This window comes from Tiliqua scincoides, chromosome 8 (assembly GCF_035046505.1).
Source record: "Tiliqua scincoides isolate rTilSci1 chromosome 8, rTilSci1.hap2, whole genome shotgun sequence".
Classification (NCBI taxonomy): Eukaryota; Metazoa; Chordata; class Lepidosauria; order Squamata; family Scincidae; genus Tiliqua; species Tiliqua scincoides.
Window position 1 is genome coordinate 50,846,116 of NC_089828.1, and position 19,960 is coordinate 50,866,075.

Here is a 19,960-nt window from a genome sequence, read left to right on the forward strand (position 1 = left end):
GCTTACAGGGCACAGAAGGTTGGGCACATTAACTTACAACTTCCATGTTTTCAGTACATGCATGAATTTGTAAGTCCCTTAACTCTTTGTTTAAACCAATGTTATTTCATCCTATGTACTTGCCAACCAAGGATAAAACTTCATGCATTTGATGCTCCTCAAATACATTTTGTGATTGTGTACTGTACCAAAGGTATTTAACTGAGCATTGATATATTTGTAAGTTTTTAAAAATTGAACTTTAATTGTACATGACTTTAATTATACTGGACTGTCCTGACTGAAAAAGGTGATTCATTCAGTGATTTTTCATCTTTTTTTCCTAGATAATTTTTTTCCAACAAATAACTTAAGGAATAACAAATCGGCACAGCAATATCTCTCATAACTGTCACGTCAACACTAATATACTATATATATTAGTTTAATATTAGTATATTAGTATATTAGTAGGCGTTGGCCATTTTCGTTCATCCTCCCAGTGCCAAACTGACCTAAGCAAGTGGGCCATGAACTGTTATCAGCACCAACTCTAGCATTGAAATCGCCGAGGATGAACAATGGCTCTTTTACAGGGATTTTCTTGACAGTGGTGGCCAGGTCATCATAGAATTTGTCTTTGGCTTCTGCTGGAGACGACAGAGTCGGTGCATAAGCACTGATGAGAGTGATAGGTCCTGCTGATGACTGGAGCTGCAGGGACAAAATTCTTTCACTTCCCACAGTAGGTGGGATGATGGATTTCAGCAGGGTATTTCTGACCGCAAAGCCAACGCCATGTTCCCTGGTTTCGTTTGGTGGTTTTCCCTGCCAGAAAAATGAGAAATTTCTCTCCTTGACAGATCCGGAATCTGGCAGCCTAGTCTCTTGAAGGGCGACGATGTCCATCTGCAGTCTGCTCAGCTCCATGTCGATGACAGCTGTTTTGCGTGCGTCGTCTATTTCTTGCAGGTCATCAGAGAAGCCAGGTGTCATTGTCCTAACGTTCCAGGTGCCCAGCTTTAGGGCAGTAGTTTTCTGTTTTCTGTTGCATGGTGCAGAGTTGTCGATCCGCTTGTCGGTTTTCACCCTAAACCCCACGCACCCCATGAGGTTAACGGACCGTGGCGAGGCAACACCTTACTGGCTGGGGACTGCCCAGCTTAAGGCGGGCGGTAGCTGCCCAATGAGATGCAATGATCTCTCCCACCGTCGGAAGCAGCCCCTGGCGTCATGCTCTACGCCAATCGAGCAAAGACTTATAACCGGTAAACTGCTGCTTCCCGTGTTGTGCCGACGCCGTATGGCGAAGTTGGAGTGTCCTCTCCAGTGCGCGAAGCCTGGGTAAAGAAGGTATGGAGGATAGGCTGTTACCCATGCAGCAAATCCCCCCTCTCCACATCGCTGGAATGGTCCAATGGAAAGGCAGAAGCCAATACGGTTGGTTCCAGCGGCGTCGCAGGAGTTGCCAGAACGTGACTGTGTTCAGCCATGAACTGCCTAAGGGACTCCGGCTCCTGATTTTGCCTCGAGGTTGACTCCTGAAGCCTTTTCCAGAACTGGATGTAGCCACAAGGCAGTGGAGGTTTGAGGTCAGAGTTTCCTTCTCTTAGATGAGCTGCCTTCCTAGGCTGACGAGTCCCATCTACCCGGTGGCTGTTTAGTCGCCTCTTACGACAAGTACAGCCAAACTGAGGGCCTATTCTTAGCCCCAGCCCCCAGGGGACAACGCCTGCTAGAGTTTTGCTGTCATCACGGTCTCTGTGTCAGCAACACGTTCTTCAACACAAAGCCCCAACATAGAGTCTCTTGGAGACATCCAAGATCAAAGCACTGGCACCAGCTCGACCTGATCCTCACCAGACGCTCCAGCCTTCCCAGCATCAAGATCACACGCAGTTATCATGGTGCTGCCTGCGACACTGACCACTCCCTGGTGTGCAGCAGAGTGAAACTGCAAACAAAGCGACTGTATCACACGAAAAAGGAAGGAAGACCTCGCATTGATACCAGCAAGACCCGGGATCAGAGAAAAGTGGAGGAATTTGCACAAGCGCTTGAGGAATCTCTTCCAGGCCCGGCCGACGCAAACGCATCCAACAGATGGGAACATTTCAAGAATACCGTTTACAACACCGCCTTGTCCATATTCGGCAAGAAGACCAACAAGGCGACAGACTGGTTTGAAGCCCACTCTGAGGAGTTGACACCAGTCATTGAGGAAAAGAGGAGAGCTCAAGCAGCATACAAGGTCTGTCCCAGTGAGCGCAACCTGCAGGTCCTCCGAACTGCTCGCAGCAAAGTCCAACAGACTGCCAGGAGATGTGCTAACGACTACTGGCTCCAGCTCTGTTCCGAGATACAGATAGCAGCTGACACGGGCAACATCAAGGGGATGTATGATGGTATCAAGCAGGCCCTAGGTCCAACACAGAAGAAAATTGCCCCTCTGAAGTCTGCCACAGGCGAGGTCATCCAGGATCGGGCGCAGCAGATGGAACGCTGGGTGCAGCACTACTCTGAGCTATATTCCAGAGAAAATGTAGTCACCGAAGAAGCACTGAACAACATTGAGTGCCTGCCTGTGCTGGAAGAGCTTGACAGTGAACCAACCCTAGAAGAACTTCACGTGGCCCTGGACTCCCTTGCCTTTGGCAAGGCACCTGGAAAAGACAGCATCCCTGCTGAAGTCCTAAAATGCTGCAAAGAGATCATCGTCACTGAGCTGCATGAAATCCTCTGTCTCTGCTGGAGAGAAGGTGGAGTACCTCAAGACATGAGGGATGCAAATATCATCACGCTGTACAAGAACAAAGGTGACAGGGGTGACTGCAACAACTACCGCGGCATCTCTCTCCTTAGCGTTGTAGGAAAGCTGTTTGCCCGAGTTGTACTAAAGAGGCTCCAGGTACTTGCAGAGAGCGTCTATCCAGAATCGCAGTGTGGATTCCGAGCCAACAGGTCCACCACTGATATGGTATTCTCCCTTAGACAACTGCAGGAGAAATGCAGGGAACAACGACAGCCACTCTTTATAGCCTTCATAGATCTCACAAAGGCTTTCGACCTGGTCAGCAGAGACGGCCTCTTCAAGATTCTCCCCAAGATTGGATGTCCACCCAGGCTCCTCAGCATCATCAGATCCTTCCACAAGGACATGAAGGGCACTGTTGTCTTCGATGGCTCCACATCAGACCCTTTTGACATCCGAAGCGGAGTGAAGCAGGGCTGTGTTCTTGCACCAACCTTGTTTGGGATTTTCTTCGCTGTCCTGCTGAAGCAGGCCTTTGGAACTGCAACAGAAGGCATCTATCTCCGGACCAGATCAGACGGAAAGCTCTTCAACCTCTCCAGACTGAGAGCAAAATCCAAAGTCCAGCTGAAATGTCTGCATGACTTCCTCTTTGCCGACGATGCAGCTGTCACTACCCACTCTGCCAAAGATCTCCAGCAGCTCATGGATCATTTTAGCAAGGCCTGCCAAGATTTTGGACTGACAATCAGCCTGAAGAAAACACAGGTCATGGTTCAGGATGTGGACTCACCTCCCTGCATTACAATCTCTGAGCATGAACTGGAGGTTGTCCATGACTTTGTGTACCTTGGCTCAACGATCTCCGACACTCATTCTCTCGATGCCGAGCTAAACAGGCGCATCGGTAAAGCAGCTACCACGTTTTCCAGACTCACAAAGAGAGTCTGGTCCAACAAGAAGCTGACGGAACATACCAAGATCCAGGTCTACAGAGCTTGCGTCCTGAGTACACTTCTGTACTGCAGCGAGTCATGGACTCTTCGCCCACAACAGGAGAGGAAACTGAGCGCTTTCCACATGCGCTGCCTCCGACGCATCCTCGGCATCACCTGGCAGGACAAAGTTCCAAACAACACAGTCCTGGAACGTGCTGGAATCCCTAGCATGTATTCACTGCTGAAACAGAGACGCCTGCGTTGGCTTGGTCATGTCGTGAGAATGGATGATGGCCGGATCCCAAAGGATCTCCTCTATGGAGAACTCGTGCAAGGAAAGCGCCCTACAGGTAGACCACAGCTGCGATACAAGGACATCTGCAAGAGGGATCTGAAGGCCTTAGGGATGGACCTCAACAAGTGGGAAACCCTGGCCTCTGAGCGGCCCGCTTGGAGGCAGGCTGTGCAGCATGGCCTTTCCCAGTTTGAAGAGACACTTTGCCAACAGTCTGAGGCTAAGAGGCAAAGAAGGAAGGCCCATAGCCAGGGAGACAGACCAGGGACAGACTGCACTTGCTCCCGGTGTGGAAGGGATTGTCACTCCCGGATTGGCCTTTTCAGCCACACTAGATGCTGTGCCAGAACCACCTTTCAGAGCGCGATACCATAGTCTTTCGAGACTGAAGGTTGCCAATACAATACTAGTATATTAGTGTATTAGTTTAATATAGCATTCTTCACCTTGAACATGATTGACAGCTTCTGCACCCAATGAGATGTCTCTTATAGTGCAGTTTCACCCAGCATTCAGCCTTTAGAGAACATATTCCCTGTGCTACTGCGAGTTTTGCTGTGCAATAAAACACTGGCAAAATAGGAAATAACACAGCAAATCAAACACTATGTGAACTCTTGCAAGCATAAAAACATTGTCTATTCAGCCAGGATAGACTTTCTGGACAAGGATAAGCTTTCAAAATTTCTTACTGCTAACACTTATAGACTAACCACATGCAGAGATTCCCATAGACGTTGGTGACAATTTGTTCATTTTAAAATCCGATACTAAGGTTGATATGCGTACTCCTAAAAAGTGATTTGTTTTCTGGAACAATTGAAAGAAGTGGACACAAAGGACAAAACAGATACCGATTTCTCGAGCCCTTGAGTTGTAATGGTGCTTTATAAATGTTGCACTAGTATTTTTCCTTGGGTTCATTCTGGGCACTCACTGGTCTAGTGTCCAAAGATCTGCAACAACCTAGATGGGCCTTTCCCAGAGAATCATCTTTTCTGCGGGCCAAGTGACAGTTTTGTGACTGGCCAGCTCACATGGTTAGGAGCTTTTAAACATTACATTAGAACTGTGGGGCAAAGCACCTCCCATGGCACTAGTATAACATTTAAAGGCTGCCAATGTCTCATCTTATTCAGGTTGAACTACAACAGAGTATAGGTGCGCATCGCTTAGCGACACTGCAACCAATGACTGACTGCACAAAAGGCTGTCCATCATTGATTTACTGTACAGTAACTGAAGACTCCTTACCTTTGTATTGGTGGTATCATTAGGAGGCCCTAGAAGCCTCTTCTGGGTCAAGACAGGCCTCCATGCACTTCAGCATCGGCCACAAAAGCCTCTGGAAGCTACTTCCATTTTTTGGAAAGCTACTTCCAATTTGTTTCTGCCGGAAGTAGCTTCTGGACAGTTCTGCGGGCCATTCTGAGGCCTGTGGAGGCCTGGCGTGACCAGGAGACAGCCTCTGGACCCCTCCCATGACAACACTACCAACTCAAAGGTAAGTTTTTCGCATAACAACAAAATAGCTTAATGATGGGGTTCTGAGAACATATTCCTGTCATTAAGCGGTACATACCTGTACTGAAAAACATGAAGTCTTATGGACAGGAAATAATAGCAGTACAATTGATTACTCATGATTATAGGAATTATCTCTTGAATAAACTAGTAGCATAGTTAATATGACTAATAATGAACTTTGTATTTGGAGTTTTTCCCCTCAATATCAGTGCAATCCTACTGCCTACTCAGAAATAAGAATCACTGTGTTCAAATGGGGCTTAATCCCAAGAAAGTGTGTATAGGAATCCTATGAACTCTTACCTGGGAGTAATTCCCACTGAACTCAGAGACTTACTTCTAAGTAGATGTACATAGGACTGCACTACAGTATTTTTTTTAATGCAAAATGAATAATAAAAACATAAATTACCAACAAAGCCAAATTAAGGTCAGCTTCAATTTTTTTTTAATGTGCAAAATTTTAAAAACCCAGAAAAAGAAAGGAAAACAAGGCACCCCTGAAAACATTATAGCTAAGGTCAAACATCAGTGGAAAAAAAGCTAAATGTGATAAATCTATGACATTAACTGCTGCACTCTTTTTTAATAGAATCCAGCGTAAACTCAGAGCAGCCTTTGGCTTGGCCTGAGCCATTAATCTGCGACAAAAATGTCTTCTTGACAAAGAGCAGAGCCCCTTTAATAAAAGTTAAGGCAGACAGTATTAGGCTCGGAGGGAATCCTGTTGCTTTTTTATATAAAGAGAATTCTTCTGCAATAAATGCTGATAAAAAAAAAAGAGATGGGGAGGAAGTCATTGCTGAGGATGTCTAGTCATGTTATCAACTGCAAAGAGTGTTTTGCTGTAAATAAACATTGGCGACCATGACCAATGAAACTCTACAAGGTAGGTTCAAGTTTTATTGATGTAGGGTCATTTATTTCTTAAGTTCTTGGCCTGAGGCCCAAGGGTGACTTTTCTCAAAGATTTTTGATACTCGATAAGCATCTTCCATCAGTGTTGGCTTTTAATCAATCCTGAACCAAGTGGAAATTAACTTTGGATGTCACTGCAATCTGCCAGTTCCCCTCTCCCCCACCAAATTTTCTGTCTTTTAAACATAGAAAACGTTAATAAAGAACAGAGGCAGAGAATGTCCCAGTTTGAGTTTATATGTGCAGAAGGGAATACACACACTCAGTACACCTTTCTGAACAGCAGTTGATCCTTGAACACAGAGTTGCAAACTACTTTTCAAATAAAACTTAAATGGTAAACTTCAGATAATGTTGCAACTTGGGGTCAAAGGGAGGTTCCAGATGTGAAAAAGGACAGAGGACCACTAGTTCATAAGAAATACGCTGCCGTCTAACACAGTCGCATTTAGTTCAAACTCTTAGAGTGGGCATTGTTTTGTACGGTATCCAATGCCACTGGTTAACCATTAAGGGATTCTTATGTAGATCCAAACATAGAAAGGATCATCATACGTGCTGATCAAGGTACTCAAAGCAAGGTTTTCAGAATACTTATTTCTGCACACACTAATAGCACACCGTGTGGCAACCTACATGCTGACATGCGTAACATGTAGTCCAGGGGCCAAACCAGGAATCTCAAGGCCTAAGAATCTAGTACAGTGAACTACCTGGGATTGCAAGCATTCAGGGCTTTGTGCACTCTTCAGGCACAAAACAACGTCAGCCACTGTGATTGGCAGGCAGTATAAAGCCTCTCTAGTATAAAGTCTGGCATAAATACTAAATGCCTGCCCTTCAGATCAATCACAAATTCCTTCTGGCTGCTGTACATAAGGCTCCAGCCCAGCTACTCCCATTTGAGTTCAGCTATAGCTCACTGCCCTTGTTTTTAACTTTAGAAATTCATTTTGAGGATCCTGGATTTGGAGTACACATGTTAGATCTGGGTTCAAGTACAAGTGCCATTGCATTGTCTGTGCACACACTATCATTGCTGGATAAGGGCGATTGCTCTGATGACAACACTCAGTTTTCCTGTAAGTCACCATGTATTTTTCATCAGCTCCATAGGATGTTTAACTGATTTATAGTTCAAAATTGCAGGCTTTTGAGAAAGATTGTTATGCCAGACTAGTTTTGGGTGGTCCCACCCAATGAATTAATTAAGTCAAAATCAAAAGGTCAAAAGAAAACATTGTTTTGTTTAAACTCCAGCCACTAAAAGTTTATGTGTTTAATTTCAATTAGGGGGGAGGGAAAAAAGAGGAAATCTATTTCTACTCATTGCAACTAATTAATGGCTCCAAAGAAATGACCATTACATCTAACTGAAAAGTTTGCTAACACTTCATTAAAAGGAAGTTTAAACAAGCTCACAAACCTTGTTAATGCATTTGGGTTGACCACAAAGTTGTTTGGGCTTCTCAGTAATTATTTTTATTCGGCTTTCAAATATAAACACAACAGTCGAGTCCAATAATTCAACATTTCTACACTTTTTTTTGGTAACCAAAGCTACAGTTCTATTTCAAAAACTACCAATGTTTGGGGTTGCTGTGCACTATATAGTTACTACATAAACAAATTTACCACATGCAAAATTTCACAAAAATGTCCATGTTAATAAAGTTCACTGAAATATTTTCCTCTGGACAGATTTGAGGACAAGAGCAGTGAAAGTAAATCTTTGTTCTGTTCTATGTCCTGTTCTCAACATTCTGCAAGTAAGAGTTAAGAGACTCCGGTTCAAATATCTCTTCAGACATGGAATCCTTTGAGTGCCTTTGGATCAGTTTCTCTTTCCCAGCCTGATACACCCTGCAAGGCTGTTCTGAGAATGAAATGCGAAAACCCTTCAGAAGCTTGGAGCAATATTGTTTACTGAGTGTGCTGTCCCATGGAAGATGTTTTGCACTGATTTGTCTACCAAGGACAAACAGCGCTGGAACCAGAGCTCAGTGGTGGAGCACCTTCTTTGTTCGCGGAAGGTCCAAGGTGCATTCCCTGACACCTCCAGATAAAGCCAGGGAAAGATCCCTCTTTGAAACTCTGGAGAACCACTGCCAGTCATAGTAGTCGATACTGAGTTGGACAGACCAACACTGTGACTCAGTAGAAGACAGCTTCATAAGGAGCCTCAGTATCTGTCTTAACCCAGATGTCCACACAGAACCACCCCGCTCACATGCTGCTGAAGAGCAGTGGGAGAAAGCTATTTCCTTCTATCGGCTTGGTCACTGTGGCAAGCAGGATGTTGGACCAGATGGACATCTGCGAAGATCCAGCAGGTCTCTATACACTCTCACCGGAATCCACCAGTTTGTTGACCTGGGGGAAACCGAGCAAAAGGACTACAGAAGTATGATCTTTTTCCTTTTATGAAGATCACATTGCAAAATTCTGAGGCCTCAGCACTGGAAAAGTATTAAACCATTAATTCCAGTGGTGTTTCTAAATCCTCAAGGCACAGCAGTATAAGAACTGACGTGTTGTTTCTGGCTTGAGACTATCCAAGAACAGAGTCTATACCTCTGCCTGTAGTTACTCTGTGTTATTTCAGGGGCTTCATACAGAAAAGGAACCCTCAACTTCGCAATAACATCTTATTTATATTTCAGCTTGTACTTGAATAAGTCAAGCACCATTCTTTGCACACACCCACAAAAAAAATTTTTTTTTTAAGCAATCCAAAGTTTTTCATAGCATCCATTAAGCAGGCTAGCTCATGATTACTATGAAGATCAGAGGCCAAGTTCATTAAAGACAAAAATCCTCTAAATCATATATAAGGCAACTTAAAAACCTAAGATAAATCATTTTATTTCTAAAGCTATTGCAGGAGGAGTCTGGGAGCAGACACTGAACATCAGAAATAATGACTGCATTAAAAAGGGCTTCATGAGAAATTTATGAAGGAGAATTTCTTTCTTCCTTTTTTTCCTGGCATTATAGGAAAAGCCAAGAGAATATTTTCCAGGAAAGAATAATAAACCCCAAACAGACCAACAGCCTTATTCTGAGCAAACTGAACCTTGTAAAAACTTAGATGAAATATTTGGGGTGTGTGCATGTTTTATGGGGTTTTATGATATTTTGTGTTTAACACAGTAGGGTCTCTGATGAATAACTGTCATTATTCATGTAGCTGAACAAAGGTATTTTTTGAACCAATTTGTGAGAAATAGACTCAAACCAACATGTTTAAAGTGGAAAAGTCAGCTGTTGCTTTAGCAGAACACAGGAGAAAAACAATTATCAGTTTCATTCCGTTATATGCAACTCAGTCCGTAGTGCAGCCAAGAAATGGGATCAAGCCACAGTTTTCCATGCCCTGATAACACCTATCATCATCATCATCATCATCATCATCATCATAACAACAACAACTTCGGTTAGATTACTGCTTGTTCTACATGCAGAGCTGCCTATGAAAATTGTGTGAAGATGATGAGGACTGAAAGAGCTGGAAAAGATGCAAAAGAGGGCATCCAAAATGGTCTGGAAGCTGGTGCCTTCCTAATGGGGAAAGGCTATAAGTCTGCAAGCTTTTCAGTTTAGAAAAAAAGGCAACTAAAAGGGTTGTGACTGTGGCTTTTAAAATGATGTGCAGTGTGGAGAACATGGATAAAGAGAGAAAATTTTCCTCCTCTCCCACAGTTCTAGAACCCAGGTCATCCAATGAAATGGAATGGTGGGAGTCTGAGGAATACAAAAAGTAGTAAAAAGACAAAAAGAAGATGTAAAGAGCACATCATTCATCTTTGGAACTTCATAGCACAAGATGAGGTGATGGCCAAGAGTTTAGATATCTTTAAAAAGGGATTACATAAATTCATGGAGAATAAGTCCATCAGTGGCTATAAGATGAGTCCAGGTTCAGACACTGTACCATGCTAAGGAACATAACTACCAGGAAACAACAGTAGGAGAGCGTTATTTGCCTACATGTCCCACTTCTGAGCTTCCCAGTGGCATCTGGTTGACCAGTTGGAAAGAGGATACCGTATTCGATGGACCTTTGGACCTGATCCAGTTGGGATCCTCTTTTATGTTTAGAAACTTCAGCTGGGTCAAGATACAGACACCAGCCCATTAACTGGCATAGACAGGTGGGAACTTACCTCACTACCTAACTAAAGCGCTTTGTTGGCAAACATTTTTTGCTTTTAGACACAATTCAGAGTGCTGATTGAGACCGATAAACATCTAAATCACCTGGGATCAGGGTATCCAATTGACTATTTGCCTCTGGCTGAAGTTGAAAGATTGTTAAGTTCTGAATACAAAGTCTTGGTTGCTCCCAGCTTTTGAGGTGAGGCAGGTAATCACGAGGGGCAATATCTTCTTATAGGCATTTTCTTTGTAGAACTTGCTCCTCACGTAGGTTCATCTGGCATCATGATGAACTTCAGGTACTAGGTAAAAACACTGTGATCTGCCAAATTTGTAATCTGATTAAGTTTGCAGCTGATCTTCTCTTTTAGTAGGATGTGTTGTTACATTTTAGAATTGACTTGATGCAAGCTGCTTTAAGTATAGGCTGATGGATTCTGAGTATAGGCTGATGTGTTCTGAGCTGTCTGTGACAGATCAAGAGAGAGATCTTGGGGTGGTGGTGGACAGGTCGATGAAAGTGTCGACCCAATGTGCGGCGGCAGTGAAGAAGGCCAATTCTATGCTTGGGATCATTAGGAAGGGTATTGAGAACAAAACGGCTAGTATTATAACGCCGTTGTACAAATCTATGGTAAGGCCACACCTGGAGTATTGTGTCCAGTTCTGGTCACCGCATCTCAAAAAAGACATAGTGGAAATGGAAAAGGTGCAAAAGAGAGCGACTAAGATGATTACGGGGCTGGGGCACCTTCCTTATGAGGAAAGGCTACGGCGTTTGGGCCTCCTCAGCCTAGAAAAGAGACGCTTGAGGGGGGACATGATTGAGACATACAAAATTATGCAGGGAATGGACAGAGTGGATAGGGAGATGCTCTTTACACTCTCACATAATACCAGAACCAGGGGACATCCACTAAAATTGAGTGTTGGGCGGGTTAGGACGGACAAAAGAAAATATTTCTTTACTCAGCGTGTGGTCGGTCTGTGGAACTCCTTGCCACAGGATGTGGTGCTGGCGTCTAGCCTAGACGCCTTTAAAAGGGGATTGGACGAGTTTCTGGAGGAAAAATCCATTATGGGGTACAACCCATGATGTGTATGCGCAACCTCCTGATTTTAGAAATGGGTTAAGTCAGAATGCCAGATGCAGGGGAGGGCACCAGGATGAGGTCTCTTGTTGTCTGGTGTGCTCCCTGGGGCATTTGGTGGGCCGCTGTGAGATACAGGAAGCTGGACTAGATAGGCCTATGGCCTGATCCAGTGGGGCTGTTCTTATGTTCTTATGTTCTTAAGAACTTCACTCAGTAGAGAGTATATAAATACTTTCAACAGGTATATGAGAGCTGAAAAGTCTCAGGAGCTCCCAGAATTAGAAGCAGGAACCCTCACTGTGACACTGTCCTGGGTGGTGAACCACCAGGTGAACTGCCATTTGAAAGTACCTTTGGGGCAGGAAAATATTCTCTGCCCACCCAGGTTGCCAGCTGGTTCCTCTTAAACAGGAAAGGATATAAAGCAGTCAAGGGGTAACAGTTGCCTGAGTAACAGTCGTCTCCCAGCTCTGGCTCCTAACTCTTGGTGCATTCTCAGGTCTTTCAGGTTTTGTGAGCCGGAATAGGGCAGTAGTGGCTATGAGACTAACTGACCCACCAGGATGTGGCAGGAGAATGTTGTTCAGTTATGAAAAGGTTACCACTGAAAGCAGAAAAAGGCTAGGCCTTGACACACTGGCAGGTAAACCCAGGCTTCTATAGTAGTCACTTGCTGGTCACCTACAGCAAGGAGAGATGGCCTCCATGTGACCAGAAAGCAAGTCTTTAACAAAAGTTGATTCTGTGGTTGCAAAATGACTGATAAAAATGAGGATTCCTAAGGGCCTTAAACACTGCTTCCAGTTTTTGCCAGAAGACTGTGTGCAGTGGCGCAGGGGAGTGGATGGCATTGTGGTTGACCCCACCAGCATACCGCCTGGAATGCAACCCTTGCCCCCACCGGTACGCCAGTGAGTAAATGTCTTCCCCACCACCTATGTGCACAATGTGTTTAGTTTCTCCTAAATTAGAGCTGATCAACAGATATCATTGTCATTTTTGTGTTCAGCACATCAAAATTAGTAATGATCAGCTATTTTCATTTCAGAGGCAAATTGCATGTTGTTCAGTGTTACTCTTTAATGCACTTTAATGTGCACTGTTGGGATGCTTGAAGTCTGGTAACAAGGTCTCCTAAGGGGTAACAGTCACCTCAGTAGTTGCCTTGGGCCCTCGAGTCCCACTCTGTTACAGATTCATCATGGCAATCAGACTGTACCCAAATTACAAGTGGTCATCACAAATCAACATCAATGTCAAGCAAGTGTAGGAAAAATGCAGGATGATGTTTCACACTTGGCCTTGTCAAGAATGTCACTTTTAGTGAGTCTTCTGCAGCAGCACACAAGCTGGCTTTCATTCATTCCCAATTAGGACTTCCTGCTCAATAAATCCATTCTACCCACAAATAATCTTAGCGCTTGCAAGAGAGAGGGAGAGAGAAATCAGGGCTGTATTTGTCAGTACAAAGGAATCCAACAATCAATCCTTGGTTTTAGGGTGGAAAAGGACACACAAAAGAGGGCTGCTGCCAAAAACAGCAATCCCTTGCCAAATGTTCTACCCTCTCCCCCATAGTTTTAGGCAGGCTTACCTAGTGCTCTTTCCTCACCCCATTAGCAGGAGCCAATTATGTGGAATTATGAGGGCAGAAATATGCACAATTTGATGACATTGCAACACAACAAAATCTGCCTAAATATTCTGGGGAGAGCAAAACAAAATCATTAGGGGGCTGCTGTTTTCAGTGGTAGCAACATATCACACATTCATTTTTGGGCCAGAGCAATGACTTTGTGCTGGGGAACCTTTGGAGCTTCTTGGGTTGACTTGACACTTTTCATAAGCTTTAGGTCCCAAAAGTCCCAGCAACCACTCAAGTATTCCATGATATACATGCAGGGATTCCTGTGCAAACAAATCAATGAGGAAAAGATTCCCCAAGGACAGAAATTTCAGTACAGTTGGGTTTAACACTCAAGCTTTTTGGTACATCTGAAAAATGTCCTTACCTGACCTTCACCAACCGTCTCTGTATCAATAACCGTGACAATTCCAGGTGCCAGGGGACTGCGCCGAGTATTACTATGAGCTAAGATCTCTTCTTCTGTCGCTCCTGATGGTAGAGTGCCGGTCAGCTGTGTCACAACCTTCCCAACCATGGTGAGGCCAGTTTTAATTGTCTGTATAAAAAGCAAGGACAGCCAACACAAAACTCAAGTTTACATTGTACTGAATGTGTACCATTGTACTGAAGCCACAAAAATGACAAAGTAAAGTCAATTTTTAGAGGAGTGAAAACCTTGACATTTGCAAATGAATTTTTTTTAAAGAGGGGCACCTAAACAAGAAGGTGAAGCACACAATGAAGTGCATTATGAAAAATATATTAAAGAGCGTGATTGCTAACGACCATCAAAAATGCTAAATAAAGAGCAGAATAGTACAATATTTTACAGAAAATATTGGGCTTCAAAGCAGATACAGGTTCTATCTTGTTTATGATGATATACTATCAATTGGTAACTATTAGTTACCATTAGATGGTAACTATACAATTATTTTAGACCAAGAAAGCTCATTTTTCCAGTATACTGTGCCCTTGATGAGGCCAGGCAGCTTACCAGTTTTGATTATTCAAGATAAGAGACAAGAACAGTCCTCTTGCGGAGACCAAATATCTGTCATCATTCAACATCCTGCTTCCCACAGCAGCCAGCAAAATGCTTCCAGGAAGCTCACAAGCAGGGCACAGAGCCCGCCCCCCTTTTTATTTTCCTTGATTAGAGAATAGCCATGATAGCTAAATTGATAGCTAAGTATTATTGTTACCACAGGGTTTAAGTACCAGATGTTGGGGACTGTCACTGAACCTAGGCACGAGGAGCGCCTGAAAGACAACAGGTTATGCTTTGTAAGTAGGTAAGGCTGGAAGATCCAGGTTTCTAGTAGTTTTATATCAGGCCTCGCCTGGCCAGTCCAGAGACTTCACACTGCCTGCCAATTATAAGGACTGATATCCATTTCCTTCTGCACCTGAAAGGGTCCAGATGCCTGAGTACACACAGTCCAAGGTTGCAAGCATGCAACCATAGGAGCTCAGAATATTGACTTCCACTGCTTGAATGTCTGTGAGCAGAATCAGGACACAAGTTTTTATCTTAGTGAGTGAATTGCCAAGACTCTTTTTCATTCAAACCCTTGTGAACCTTTGCAAGCGGCTGATGCTTGCAAAGGTTCATCCTTCTACGGGCATATTTGAGCCTTTGCAAGCAAGAGAACTGAAGGTTGATAAAGGATTGAGCTTTTGTGGATATTCGCTTTGAATCAGCATGGAAGCTCAACTCCGTTTCAGGTCAAACACTGGAAAGCTTGTGTTTCCTTAGTCCCAGGTATCCCAGCCATAATATCCCATGTTCAAGATCTGGAGTCCCTGACAGCAGCACACACAGCAGAGGAATCAGAGAACCAAGACCTCCACGTGTCACCGCCAAGATATCAAAGAGACAGTGAGGGAGCTCCAGGTATGGAATAAGTAAGACCAGAAGAAAAGAAGAATTGGAACATGAGATGACAAGCAAATCTCTCTGTTCTCATTCCAAAGTGGGGGAGGGGGGAGAGAAGAGAATTGGTTCAGATCACGGCCGGGAGCAAGAGCCACAAATCAATCGCAACTGCTTTGTTTAGTGCTAAAAACTCAAACTGCAGTGATTAGAAAACACATTAGTGTTCATCAATTAGCAGCTGAGCGTTTGGCTTGAATTATTCATGGGAAATGACTTACACACAAGAGTCTGTTAGTGAGTTGTCAGGAAAACCTCTGAAGGGCCAACAGAACCAGGCGCCACTGTGTATTGACGGCACCGATCCAGCCAGGAAGCCTGATTAACCTCTGAGATGCCTCCGTTGATGTACTTACCCCATTAATGCTAATGGAGATGCTACCACTTAATGGGGGGGGGGGTCAGAGCGAGCCAGGCCTTCATCAAAGGAAAATCTTTGGATTTTTAAAATCTCTTAGCAGTAGACATATCCTGTCATTTGTGTCTCATCCTCTCACCTCCTCATCTTTTTTAAAAACCCCTCAACCAATGGAAGATATAAAATCCTTAAACAATTGGCACACTTACAGCTTCTTGGTTGGAAATACATACACAGCTGTATGTTATATGCTCTCAACCTCAGCGGGCCAATTGATGTGATCAATTGTCCTGATGTAACAATTCCAGAAATTGTTTCAGTCCCTGAGGGGTTTGTGTTAGGGTTAGGCTTGGAATGTGGGTGGCCACATCTGACTGTTGACCTATAGGTGTGTTAGCTACCTCAGGGTCAACTGCTGGAACTTACTTTGGAGAGACTAGAGCCAGGCAGATAGAGGGCAATTCTCTGTTGAACAGACAAAAGATGACGGCCTGGCTCCTAGTGCTCATATTCAGGTCTGTCCAGTTCAGAAGTGTCAGGGTGCTGCCATTCACACATCCCCAATTGCTGCTGTACAATGAGGGCTTAGTGTACACAATCCTCACTAGGCTGGGCCTCAGCCTCATATTGTGTAAGTCAGGGGCGATATCAGACATCCAAGTTTTTGGTAGACTGCAGAAGCAAGTGGAGGCATTGACCCGAGGGTTTTACTCCACTGGTACTGTAAACCTCCCAGATATCGTTTTGATCAAAAGGCAGGGTATACATCTATAAATACGTTGTGAGCCACAGTGAATGCCCCCCTTGCAGGAGGGAGAAAGATGGAATAAAATATTTTAAATATTCTGGCTTGGCTGCATTTTAGCCCAAATGAAATACTGTATCTCTAAAGCCTTACAAGGGTCTGAAGCCAACGTTTCTCAAGGAGCATCCCTTCCTGTACATACCTTCAGAGAAGGCACTCTCTTCCTGGAAGGCTGAGGAGCATGCTTGAAGGACACCATCTAGTCTTCAGCATCAGCCTGTTGCAGCAGACCCCAAGGGCCAGTCCTTTCCAACCAGACCTTGCTCCTCAGTCCCAAGCAATTTTCCTTGCATGTGGACACTGCCTGGGCTTCAGCTCCGGGTCCCCGACTGCTGCTCTGGAACTTGAACCCTACCCATTTTTATCTAACACCTGCTTCTGTCCCGCTTGGACTGACAGCCAGTAACCCCACCTATTCAGCCCCAGACCCCAATAGCTTAGAACTTGCCCTTCAGCAACAGTTGACATGATGGCTCTGTATAGCATGTTGCCCTGTATAGCATCTGAAGCGTCTTGCCTGAGGCAGAGAACCAGCTCTGAGGGAAAACAGATATTTTCAAATACCCAGTTGTATAACCACACCTTAACCCTTGGGATAGGGCAGACTCTATAAAATAAAAGGCCTCATACTGGAACGTGTGTACAATACCATACTGCAAGGGCCTTCTTAAGAGAAAGCAAAAACTAAAAATTTTTCACTCACACACACACGCACTGCCATTTTCGACAACACATTAATCACAACCATTTTATAATCCACAAGCGATTAAACAAATGTCTGTAATTACGAGCAGATGCAATACTCCAGGCAGCAGGAAAGGAACTGCATTATAAACGCACAGTAAATTTTACATAGAGAGATAATATAATCAAAGGGCTTCATTTCATTTATGTATGCAGATGTAACATGCCCTGTTTCTGGAGGCTTACAAGCACATTACAGGGCATACAAGAACATTACAATTCAATACGCTTTTTTCCCACCAGGACTGCAAAGGTGTTGGAACGACAACAGAAACGTAACCCAAGAAAAGCTGCCCTACATTTCCTTTTCTCATCTGCCCCCCACAAATGCCTGGCAAAATAAGACTGTACCTGCAGAAAGTGAATCCTGATTAGTGGCCCAATCCTATTGATTAGGCATGCCAGCAGAGTGTGTGCTCCGCCAGTGTGCTAAGCCTGAGTGTTGTCACAAAAAGTTATAAAGTAATGGTATAGGATGGCCAGATTGGGCCCAGGAGGGGAAAGGATTAACAGCGCTGGTGCACACCATATCCAATCAGGTCCAAGTTGACCCAAAGCAGTGGCTGGGGCTTTCCCTGGAGCAAGGGGACAAATGTCCCCTTAACCTGAGGAGACCTCCCGCCTGCTAAATTCCCCCACGGGATGCACTGTAGCCGGTGCCACAGCAATGGGACAGGGGAATTTAGGCAGGATTGGATTGTCTTAAAATCAAGTTATTGATGATGATATTTATATACTACCTTCAGTTCATACTAACACAAATGATATTATATACACAACATAATATACATTAGTGGTGTTATTTTTTTTATTTGCTACTTATATTCTTCCATTGTGATTTCATTGTTAAAACGTTCTGGCTTTTTCCTTTGTAAACTTCCCTGGAATTTTAACAGAAGTGTGGTTTAAAGTCCATTAAGTAAAACACACAAAATATATGAATAAAATAGAGTGTTTTGTATCGGAGACAAAACAGATATGATGCAGGAGATCCAGGAATCGGGTCTCCTCAGATTTTTTTCTTTAAGTTTAAAAGGAGCGATGATGGGGGAATGAAAATTTAATGCTAGGTGAGGGGGATTAACCTTTCCCCCTGCTGTTTTCCAATACAATCTCCACTGAAATGCCCTTCTTTGTGAAATGCCCACATTCTTTGTCCCACCTCAGGGACCAAAAAAACATTTTGTCCCTGAGGTGCAAAATATGACGTTGTCCCCCTGGCAGCTTCTGATTTAAAACACACACACAGAGAGAGAGAGAGAGAGAGAGAGAGAGAGAGAGAGAGAGAGAGAGAGCGCAAAAAAGTTTGCCCATCACTAAAACTTCAATAGAGGCTCCTTTTTGAGATATGAAAGGAAGTTCATATTACATCACATTTTAGCAATCTGTCGCAAACAGAAATAAGCATGCCCTTGCCTCAGAATTTCACAGGTTGAAGCTGCCTTTCTTTTCATTTATCACCTAAACTTGCAGTGTTTTTCAACCAGTGGTACTTAACAGCATGGCAGGTAGTACTTACATCCTGTACTATTATGACCATATGGCACTGTTCCACCTGGCCCAACCATATGGAAGTGAAAATGGTTGGGGAAGGCACAAGTGAGCAAGACGTTCAGCAAGATGTGCAGCTGCCTGGCACTTCAATAGAGGCATAGTTTGGGGAAGGAGGGTGCACAATAAAGTCTCACCTGTGGGGCAGGCAGTTCCACTTAGACTGGCCTTTATGGTACTCACAAAAGTGGTACCCAGAAAAGAAGTCCTTACAAAAAGAGCAAACATGAAGCAGCTCCACAGTTGGCTAAGTTGGATCAATCATAAGAGCATTTTTGTGTGGTGGTTGTAGTGATGCCTTGAAACCACTAAGAGTTGACATTTTTCAACACGGTGATCAGTGTTGTAAACACTCAGTTGTATCTCAAAACAGCAGCTCTGGATTCAATATGGATTCAAGATACATATTTTGCCCGGAGTGGAGAGATTCATAATCAAAGGAAGCAAGAATACTTAAAAAGGTCTGGTCATCATGCCAAACAACACCATGCCAAACTGAGCACGAATTGATTCTATGAAAGTACAGGTGGAGCCTACTTATCTGCAGATTTTACATCCATGAATCTGGCTCAACACGAGTCCCGCAATGGACCAGCCTTGGCTCCACCTGAACCTTCTGAAGGTGACTGGAGCTGTGCACAGGTAAGCTGTGCTCCAGTTACGTCCAGAAGGCTTTCTGAAACCCACAGAGGCCTCACGTGTCTGCCTGTGGCCTCTGCGGGCTTCAGAATGCCTTGTAGAGGCAAAAAAGGGACTTCTGGTTTCCAGAGGGAAATCAGAAGTGACATTTTTAATGCCTTAAAAAACAACCGGAAAACTGGAAATCGCGTTTTTTTGCGAGGCATTCTGAAGCCCGCAGAGGCCGTGGGCAGATGCATGAGGTCCCAGAGGGCTTCAGAAAGCCCTCCAGAAGCAACCAGAGAATAGCTCCTGTCACCTTCGGAGACCTTAAAGGGACCTGAAACCATGGATTTCAGTATCTACTGTTTTTTGTATCTGCAGGGGTCCGAGAACAGATCCCTTGCAGATACCAGGGTCTCTCACCTCTAGTTTATTGAACACCATTAAAGCTAATGGGGAAAAAACTTTCACACTGCATCCATTGTAACCACTGCATCCAATAAAGTAAAAGGAGATATCCACAAATTACAGGTTTATGAATGTAAATTGAGAACATATTCAAAGAAAAAAGAAGTAGAACAGATAAAAAATTAAAACATGTGACAATCTCAGTCTACCTGGATTAAAAGTTGCTTCTACCAATTAAAATTAGCTTTC

General features: G+C 44.0%; 1 protein-coding gene across 4 annotated transcripts in view; it reads right to left on the reverse strand.

Annotated features, from left to right (window-relative positions):
- The window catches only part of BCAS3 (BCAS3 microtubule associated cell migration factor), a 544,854-nt gene that overhangs the window by 422,406 nt on the left and 102,488 nt on the right, over nt 1–19,960 (reverse strand). For all 4 annotated transcript variants that reach the window (XM_066634858.1, XM_066634857.1, XM_066634860.1 and 1 more), the window contains exon 12: nt 13,674–13,844. In XM_066634858.1, the coding sequence (XP_066490955.1) occupies nt 13,674–13,844 (171 nt within the window). The remainder of the gene's footprint in view (nt 1–13,673; nt 13,845–19,960) is intronic.